Source organism: Euphorbia lathyris, chromosome 5 (genome assembly GCF_963576675.1).
Source record: "Euphorbia lathyris chromosome 5, ddEupLath1.1, whole genome shotgun sequence".
In the NCBI taxonomy this organism is placed as follows: Eukaryota; Viridiplantae; Streptophyta; class Magnoliopsida; order Malpighiales; family Euphorbiaceae; genus Euphorbia; species Euphorbia lathyris.
Window position 1 is genome coordinate 1,343,428 of NC_088914.1, and position 10,731 is coordinate 1,354,158.

General features: G+C 31.4%; 1 protein-coding gene across 1 annotated transcript; it reads left to right on the forward strand.

Annotated features, from left to right (window-relative positions):
- Positions 1-4,849: 4,849 nt before the first annotated feature.
- Positions 4,850-5,675, forward strand: LOC136230170 (uncharacterized). Its single transcript, XM_066019127.1, has one exon. The coding sequence runs from the start codon at positions 4,926-4,928 to the stop codon at positions 5,493-5,495; it is 570 nt and encodes a 189-aa protein (XP_065875199.1). The 5' UTR covers positions 4,850-4,925; the 3' UTR covers positions 5,496-5,675.
- The last annotated feature ends 5,056 nt before the right edge of the window (positions 5,676-10,731 follow it).

Here is a 10,731-nt window from a genome sequence, read left to right on the forward strand (position 1 = left end):
ACTTAATAAGCTTATTACCAATATAAAATTGGCTTGAGTGGTTAAGAGTCTCAAACCGTTTAAACTAGATCTCGAATTCGAATTATAGTGTATGCATAAAACTTTAATTAGGAGAGGATCCATTTAAATGGTGTTTGATGAATCTCAAATCAGACAACAAATAAAAAATTACAACTAAGTCATATCGCCAAACGTAATTCTTATCATGTCATTATTCTCTATATATTATGATTTTACACTATAATTTAAAAATTCTAGACTAGAATTCATAAATTATAAACCTTAAAATATATAGTTTAGACTTCTTCTTTTTTTTTTTTTTTTTTTTTTTTTGAAGAAACGAACACTTTATTAATCACTAGAAATGGCATCCCGAATTAGAATGCCTCGAATGAATACAGGTAAAGAATAATGAATAAAAGAATTAGCATAGGACCGAGCATGCCTTGCAAGTGCATGAGCTGCTTCGTTCACTAATCTTGAAACAAATACCACCGAAAACCTTAGGTGGTTACTTAGTACCCTTCTCACCTCATGAATCACACTACCAAATTCCGTTAGATCTCGACAGTTTGACCAGATGGCGTCAACTACATCTTTTGCATCGGACTCAAAGATTATTTCACTAAAACTTGTTAAGCTTGCCCACAGAATGCTCTCTTTCAGCGCCAACGTTTTTGCAAGTCGGACCGACACTGTTCCTTCCATATGCACATTGAGTCCTGAAATAAAGGTACCCTCGCTGTCCCGAAGGATTGCACCAGCCCCAAAGGTCTGTGGCTCAACAAATATTGCCGCGTCAATATTACATTTGGTTGTACCTGCTATTGGTTTTTTCCACTTGCTGTTTTGTCGCTGACCGGTTAAACTTAGTGAATGACTGACTTCTAATTTATAAATTATAATCCTTAAAATATATTAAAAGTACTGATTTTACTAGTTTGACAAAATCTAAAATGATAATTTGATATAGTTGTAAATAATATTTTAAAAATGAATTTCTATGTAATTTTCCCTAAAAAACAATAAGGTTATTGTTGATTTTGTTATTGGACTTTAACATTTTGCACCAAATATAGACTCATAGGCTCGCACTCAACAATGGGCTTATAGCCCATAACTGAGTTTTCATTTTCTTTATTTTGCTATATTTTTATTTAGGCTTCCTACATTAATATCATAATTAACAATAAAATTACAACTAAACCATATTAATAAATTTATTTCGAATATATCATTATTTTCTATATACAGTATAACAAATGAAATATATTTTTACATCATAATTTAAAAATTCTAAACTCCAATTCATAAATCATAAACCCTAGATAATATATTATAAGGTTAATTATAAATAATCTGTGGTTTGGCCGATTTGCGATGTGGTACTTGTAGTATTTTTTTTTGTAAATACATTTCTATGGTTGTAAAATTTTACATGTATCTTTTACTTTGCCAAATTTGACCGATAACGACCTCAAAATGAAAATTTTCAAGAATTAAACTTGTTTGGTATCATATTTACAATGAAATCATATTCTTAATTTTTCAAAATTATCATTTTTGGAGTTTTTTTTCTCTCTAAACATTATATTTCTCTCTCATAAAAAACAACACCTAAATGATCTCAAACCTAAAAAGTTGAAGAATTAAAGTTGCTTAAAATATCATTTAACTCTTAAAAATTTTCATTTCGAAGTCGTTATCGATCAAATTCTGACAAACTGAACTCAAATGCAAAATTTTACAAACCACAGGGTTGCGTTTGCAAAAAAAAAAACTACATGTAAAGGTTTGCAAATCGGCCAAACCATAGGGTAGTTATTTGTAATTAACCCTATATTATAAACTCTTAATTTATAAACTATAATTCTTAAAATTAATTAAAAATAACGATTTTATTAGATTAACATAATTCAAAACTATGACTTAACATATTTATAGATAGTTTTCTAAAAGTGAACTTCTATGCAAATTTCCCTTTTATTTATTTATGATATGGTATGCAAATATATCATTGTAATATTTATGGCATCGTATGCAAATATATCATTGTAAGCAAGTTTAGAGAGTCAATATGTAATTTTAAATAAATTTTGGTGGCCAATAAGTTATTTTAAGTAAGTTAAGAAGGTTAACGAGACACTATGTAAATTCAGGGAATCAATCAAACTTTATAGACAAATTGAGGAGGTTTTGATGTATTAAGACATTATTTTAAGAAGTTAATTGAAGTTCTGTCCCTATAATGCAAGGAGAGTGTAAAATTGGGAAGACTAATACATCAGTTGTACTCCAAACTTGTCCAAAAAGGTTGATTGGTCTCATAAATTTATAAGATATCTCATTAGTCCTGTAAACTTGCTTAAAATATCATGATTAAGTCCTTAATCTATAAAAACGCCATAAAAATATATAAAACACAAAGTTAATGTGTTTTAAGGTTTGAATTTTGAATTTTTGTAAATTGTATTTTTTAAGTTTTGAATTTTTGTACGGATTTAGACAAATTACAATGTATATCACTATAAACAAGTTTAGTGGACAAATGTATCATTGTAAGCAAGTTCAGGGGTCAATAAGTTACTTTTTGCATCACATACCCGTCCCATTTAATTCGCGGGTACCCGTGGGTACCCTTACCCGTTAAGAATCAATAAATAAAACAAAAAAATTACAAATTTAACAAACTATAAGTTTAATAAATCATCTATCTAAAAATTGAACAAATTAAACCTTAATTAATAAGAATAAAGTAGTTTAGTGGTATCACTCAATTATTGAAAAATAAAAGGTTGAGGTTCAAATCTCACGTCTTACATCTAAAAAAAAATGATATTTATTAATATAAAAAAAATTTATGATGGGTACCGGATACCGGGTACCCTAGGGGTATTCTCATACCCGTCCCATTACCCTAATGGGTAATGGTTTTGATCCCATACCCGTCTCATACCCTTTTATACAGGGTACGAGTAGTCCCATTAAAGTTGGGTAGTGCCGAGTACTCGCGGGTACACTACCCGTTGCCATCCCTAACGAGACACCATATAAATTTAAAAGGCCAATAAAATATTTTAAACTAGTTAATGAGACTAACGAAATACTATGTAAGATCAATCAATTTTTTTTTTTTTTTGAAAAAGCTCAGCACCACGTTTTGAGAAGTTAATTTAATCACTATAATGCAAAGAGAGTGTAAAATTGGGAAACTTTTATATTATTTTTAGAGTTTGGTAAACTATATCCATGGTCGCTGAATTTTATCTATTTTAATATTTTGGTCATTCAACTTTAATCCGTAACGGTATAGCTACTAAACACTTTTGGGTAATTAATTTATTAGTTCCTATATTTTGACAAAACACACTGTTTAGTCCCTGTATTTTCAAAAACACATGATAAAGTTCTAACCTTTTTCTCGATGAATTGTTTAGTCCCTAATGTTTTTCTCAGTGAACTGTTTCGTCCCTGCCGTTAGACTCTCATGAAAATTTTGTTAGTCAATTTGGATTTGTGTTATTCTTTTCCTTTATTTTTCTTTATTTTCCTTTCCTTTAAACTCTAATGCATCTGAAATCAACTTTGAGTGTTCTTCTTCTTGATTTTCTTCTTAATCGTTCAAATTTGTAAGCATTGGGTCTGTTCTTTTTCTTGTTCTCCATACAAACGACTTCTTTTTCTAAATTGGATTTCCTCTTCTAAAGTTTGAGGGTAAATAGTAAAGGATAATTTAGTCATTTCCGAAGTCATAAACCTTAAAAAATCTAACAAACAGACAGAAGGACTAAACAGTTCACTGAGAAAAAGGTTAGGGACCTTACCATGTGTTTTTGAAAATACAGGGACTAAACAGTGTGTTTTGTCAAAATATAGGGACTAATAAATTAATTACCCAACACTTTTTAATATTAGTGGCTTTTCAATTTTAGCTAACTTCTCAAAATGACCATTAACGATCTCAAAATGAAAATATTCAATAATTAAAGTCGTTCAAAACAATATTTACCAAATTTTTTATTTTCTAAAATCACATTTTTTGGAGTTTTTTTGGAGTTTTCTCGCTCTAAAAATTCACTATATATCTTAACCAAACAATACCTAAATAACCTCAAAACAAAAAATTTCAAGAATTAAAGTTCCTTAGAATATCATTACCTCTTCGAATTTTTTATTTTGAGGCCGTCAATGGTCGTTTTGAGGCATTGAGTGGCCACTGATGTTAACAAGTGTAAAGTTCAATGGTCACACCGTTAAGAATTAAAGTTCAGTGACAATAATGTTAAAATGGATAAAGTTCAGTGGCTATAGGTGTAATTTATTCAAATAAAAAATGTGATTTCATGGTAAATGTCGTTCTGAACAACTTTAATTCTTGAATATTTTTTTGTTAACGGTTTTTGAGGAGTTAGTTAAAGTTGAGTGGCTATCGGTATTAAAAATGTAAAGTTCAGTGGTCATATTCTTAACAATTGAAGTTCAGTGCTAAAATATTGAAATAGATAAAATTGAGTAAAGTTCAGTTAAAATTGGAAACTTTTATATTACTTTTTAAAAAGTTAGTGACCATAAAGTAAAAAGGAGTAAAGCTCAACACCATGTGTGTAAAAATGAGTAAACCTGAATGACTATTTGTGTAATTTACCCAAAAAAGTAAGACAAAATTGAGTGCTATCGTACAATTTCATTTTTACGCTATTTTATTCAAATAAGTAGCCGTTAGCCCCACCGCTGTCACTGGGTCCCATCGTCTTCATCATCGTCTTCTTCAACGGTTACATAAAATAAATCTCCGGTCAATATGACCGTTACTTTCTCATATATATATAAACACCCCCAAACCCCCCCTTCTTCTCCACTGAAAAACACCCCCAAAACCCCCAATTCTCTCAATCTCAACTCAATTTCATCTCAATTCCACAAAAATGGGTACAATCACACTCGGAAACCCCCAATCGATCTCTCAATCTCACCACCGGACTCACAAATTCTTCCTCCTCTGCAACTACATTCTTCTCGGCGCAGCCTCTAGCTGCATTTTCCTAACCCTATCACTCCGATTAGTTCCATCCGTCTGCGGATTCTTCCTAATTCTTCTCCACATCGTAACAATCGCCGGCGCCGTCTCCGGCTGCGCTGCTGCCTCATCGGGGACAAATCGATGGTACGCTGCGCACATGGTGGCGACTGTGCTCACGGCGATATTTCAGGGATCGATTTCGGTGCTGATTTTCACGAGAACAGAGGATTTTTTGGGGAAATTGAAATCTTATGTTAGGGAAGAAGATGGAGAAGTGATTTTGAAACTTGGCGGTGGATTGTGTGTCTTGATTTTCTGTTTGGAGTGGGTTGTGCTTACGCTGGCTTTTTTCTTGAAGTATTATGGTTATGTTGACGGTGATGGCGGCGGCGGAGGTTGTGGTGGTGTGAGGCGGAGTTCTAAGGTTCAGCAAGAGGAGGATTTGAAGGATTGGCCATGGCCGTTCCAAGTTTGAAGTTTTGGGGTTGATTTTTATTAATTATTATTTATTTATTTATTGGTTCAATTTTTTTGGATATTTTATTTGTATTTTGAATGGAATTTGCATAATTATGATCTAGATTATGCAAATATTTATATATGTATGAATTTTGTGCAAATATTTATATATGAATTTATGAATTTATATAAGAAATTTACGTAGTAGGTGTAAAAATGGGGATACGTTTATAAAATGGAATTTTATCCGTTATGTTGGCAATGAAGATCAATTTTATCCATAGAGTAGATAAATTGATCAAATTGTTCTCAATTATGAATTTCGTCATTTATATTTCACATATACGTTCAACATATAATTAGACGTGAAAAAAATAATGTATTTTATACAAATTTAAAAGCATTACTTCTTAACTGTCAATATGAGAGATAAAATTGTAAGTTTTAAACGTTTAATGTTAAATTACTCCTATAAACGTTAGAAATTACAAATTCGGATTGCACCTAAAAAAAATTAGACCTCTATAAATATAGTGATACTGAATTTTACTCATTTTTACAGAAAGAGAAAATTCCAAACACTTTTACAGTATGGAGCTGTTTGTTACTCATTTTCTTTTCTCTACTTGCTTTATCACTCCAAAACGAAGACTTTTAAGGGGGTGTTTGGTTGCTGTTTTTCGACCTTATGCCTTTTCATTTTAAAAATGTAAGTTTTAGGTGTTTGGTTAGACATTTTCTGTTCTGCTTTTTTTTTTGGAAAAATAGCATTTTAAAACAGAAAACAACAAACCGTAATAAAAAACAAATAGAAAACAACAGATAAACAGACTCTAAGGGTCCGTTTGTTTAAGCTGTTTGTTGTTTGCTGTTACGGTTTGCTGTTTGATGTTGCAGTTTACTGTTGCTATTTGCTGTTTGAAAAAACTGCTTTTCAAAAAAAAAAAAATGTCACACCCGACCCTAAACGACCTCAATCGGCATCGGACGTGAAATAGAAAGATAATGATCAATACTTAGGACCTCAACATATATTTACCAGCTCTATTATATTACAATTGAAATACCAAAGTTTTAACCATAATTCTAATAATAAGCAGCGGGTAAATTTCATCTATGGTATACAAACTTTACCCTATATCACATTTTGGTGTACAAACTTCAATTTGTCACACTAATATATACGTACTTAGGGGTGACCTCCCGCTGTGGTGTACAGCCGGTAAAAATGACCGGTCAACGCTTAGTCAACGCGCCACCTAAGCTTTGACCGGTCAAAAAGTCAAAAAAATTCAACACTTAATATAAAATTACTTTTATACCCATATCTCTCCATCTATTCATCTTCTTCCTTCCCTCTCTTTCTCTCTCTATCTTCTCTAATGAAAATCAATGCATGGAAACACAATAAAAAAAACTCAGTACCATCTCTTCAACACATAATATAATTGATCTAACAAATACACAAACAAATAAACATGTTTGCATAGAAATTCACAATCGATTTTGCTGCTCAGATAACTTTTGTAAAAATGCCATAACTGCAGCATCTTTAGCAGAAGACATAGATCTTTCTTGGGCTAAGATTTCGTGTTCTATATTAATTCTTGACATTTCCTGCATTCTCCAAGATTCTTCCCTCACCATTCTCTCATGTTCCCTTTTCTCAATTGCTTCTAAGAATTTATTCTGCATATCTTTTTGTCTGTGTATAACTTCCTTCATTAGCCGCTCAAAGAAATCCTTCCACTTCCTCTTCCTCCGCACTTGAATTTCCATGTCTGAGGACGTCGATGATGAAGATGTCGAATTCAAGAGAAGATACCAGTACTTTGAACTTCTCTTTACATTTCTTTGAACTTCGATTATAACCCAGTACCATTTTTATTTATAAGCATGGCAAAATTCTAACCCAATTCCCAATCTCTAAACCCAAATTTTCCCTATAAATAAAAACCCATTTCACTCCCCTTCCTCACCATCTCAAACACAGAGTCTAGTAAAATGGGTCTTTACTCTTTGCTCTCTCTGAGTCTCTTCTCTCTTCTTTTGGCTTTCTCCTGCTTCATCGGAGCCTCGAAATTTTCACCGAATTTAAAAGAGAAATTCACGGTACATGGATTTCACGGTACCTTTTCTCTTACCGTTCGGAAGCCTTACGATATAGCTTACAATTCCATCTCCGGCTTTGTTATCCAACAACTCCTTAATCGGCACATGGATTTCACCGATTTCTTTATCGCCGAGGCTCCGATCGGAGATAAGCTTGATCTGTAAAGTAAGGCGGTTATCCTGAGCGGAAGATTCGTGAATCGTAAATTTGAATGTATGATTCCACTTAGCATCTGTTCCTCCGTCTTTATGAACAGGAGATTTCTGCTTCTGCTTGGAATTATAAGCATCTCCATGGATTAAAAGCTCCGCGTAAACATCCATTGTAGACAAAGTGATGGAGAGGGAGAGAGTTAATTTCAAGAGTTGTTAATTCTAGGAGGTGTTAATTCCATTATTCAAGTAACTGATGTTAAGGATATGCCTACGAGAAAAGTTAGAGAGAGAAATTTGAAGATAGAAAAAGAAATTTGAAGATAGAAAAAGAAATAGAGGGAAGAAAATGAATAGATGGAGAGATATGGGTATAAAAGTAATTTTATATTAAGTTTTGAATTTTTTTGACTTTTTGACCGGTCAAAGCTTAGGTTGCGCGTTGACTGAGCGTTGACCGGTCATTTTTACCGGTTGTACACCACAGTGGGAGGTCACCCCTAAGTACGTATATATTAGTGTGACAAATTGAAGTTTGTACACCAAAGTGTGATTTAGGGTAAAGTTTGTACACCATAGATGAAATTTACCCAATAAGCAGCCAACTTCCAAATCTCGTCTAATCGATCGGCAACCTTCTCTATATCCTGTACTTTCTCACCTAAAAACATTAAAACATTTAAAAACGTGAGACAAAAATCTCAGTAAGAAACTATCAGCTACAAAAACCAAATTCTACTTAACATAGCTACACATATACATTGATAAAGGGATTTAATCAAAACCTTATAAAATATACTCAAAACTTAAGTTCATATATAGTCAAAGTAGTAAACCAAAACCATAAAAATATATAATCTTGTATCCATTCTTGAGTTCAAAACCTTATAAAATATTATAATCAAATAAGTGTTTTATCAAACCAACTCGTATTTAATCAAACGTAAAACCTTATATCAAAATCAATCATAACCGAAAACATAATTCAAATGAACTTAAAACATTGTATCCATCCTCGAGTTTCTCCCCTTAAGTATCAATCCATAACCACATATATAGTCGAGACGTCTCTTAACATTGCCTATCCCATATGGTCTTACCCAACACTTCTTTGCCATACCCAATAGGTCTTTCAGACTATGTACACAGGCCATGTCCCTCACCGAACATGGTCTTCAAATATGGAACCACCGATCCGGATAACTCTCGATGGATATAAAATCATAAAATCATAACGTGCTCAAATATCATTTCACAATCAAATTCCAAACTATTTGATAACAAAAAATCATTTGGCTTCAATTGTATCATAAAAATCATATTTGGACTTCAATCCAAAATAATAACAATAATAACCACAACAGATTTCTCAATCCAAAAACAATTCGTAAGAAACCATCAAATTCATTTTGTTCAATATATATATATATACATTGAAACCAAAAACATATATGTATATATGTAAATCAACCAAATTAAGCCTTAAATCAACATAATCAAGTAAAATCTGAAATTCACATAGAAGCATAATCAATAGCTTCATTTGAACCATAATTTCACAATAAAAAGCAAAATCGTGAAAAACCCCGATTTACAAAATTCCTGCATAACCTTAAAATATCACTTTCTGAAAATTCTTTGATTATATATATATCTATATACATAAAACTCAAAATATAGTTGATAGTTACTTACATTGGCTACTAATTAAAGACCACAACTCCGTTCAATTCGTCTCTAAACTCTGTCTAAGATATTTCCCTCCAAATACAGCCGAAACTCAAAAACTCTTCGGCTAGAACTTAGATCTATGCATAAGGATGCTATGGTTCCAATTTCAAATGATTCGGACGGTCGATTCTCCGTAAATCAAAGAAACGGTGAAAAAATGGTTCAAAAAAATTGATAAATTTTAAAAAGGAATTGAAAAAGAAAAAGAAAAGATAATAGATATAGATGAGGATGATGATCGCATATCATCTAGAATATTTGAGAAAAAGTTTGGCAAATATCATGTTTGATCCTCCATCTTTCTATAATTTTTTAAAAATTATTCTAAATTTTTAATTTATACCTACAATCATCAAATGAACTCCAAATTTTTCCCGTAACACCAAATAAAAATCACACCTAATAATTATAATATATATTACTATCAAGGTATAAATTCTAGAAATTTAGACACGGACGTGACAATTCTCCTCACCTTAAGAAAATTTCGTCCTCAAAATTCACATTCTCTAATCTAAATTCTTTTCCTCAAATAATCTCCAATATCACAAAATTATTTCACATTATCAAGATTCCTCATAATCATCATAAGACTACAGATTCTGATGTTTCCTTCCATTAACTTCTTCATTTATCCATATCGACATCTTTATAACACTCATTTAAGTATAACTCTTAGTAACTCTAAACTTCAACCTCAATTCCATCACCAATAAATCTACAATAAAACTTCAAATATCATATATTCAATTTATGATACACTTTATATTCGTATTTTCCTAATCTACACCAAATCTCACTTTAATAAATTGAAATCACAATTGATTCCATCAACTGCATATATATATATCAAATATATATTTAACCTATCTCCAATTTCTATAGACTTCAAAAATATCACTTTTGAACCGCTAATATCGTATATACGATATTATATTTTTCTTAAACTTCAAATAATCCGAATCAAGAAACAGCATACACCTATTATCATATTTCATCATAATAACAATACTTGTATCTATAATTTTTCACTCCAATCCTTATTTATATTATAATCTTCAATCATTAGCATCAACATCATCATCACTCTTATAGGAGTCATTTCATAAACCTCAACATCAACATCACCAATATAAACATCATTATGATGATACAATTTCCTATCAATAAGACTCATTTCCATAAAATCTTAATATTAATATCACTCTTATAATTCTCCATTTAACTCATCAAAATCAATCAAGCTGATATGCTTT

Excerpts from the sequence above, each read along its gene's own strand:
- LOC136230170 (XM_066019127.1), top strand. The coding sequence starts at position 4,926 with ATGGGTACAATCACACTCGGAAACCCCCAATCGATCTCTCAATCTCAC.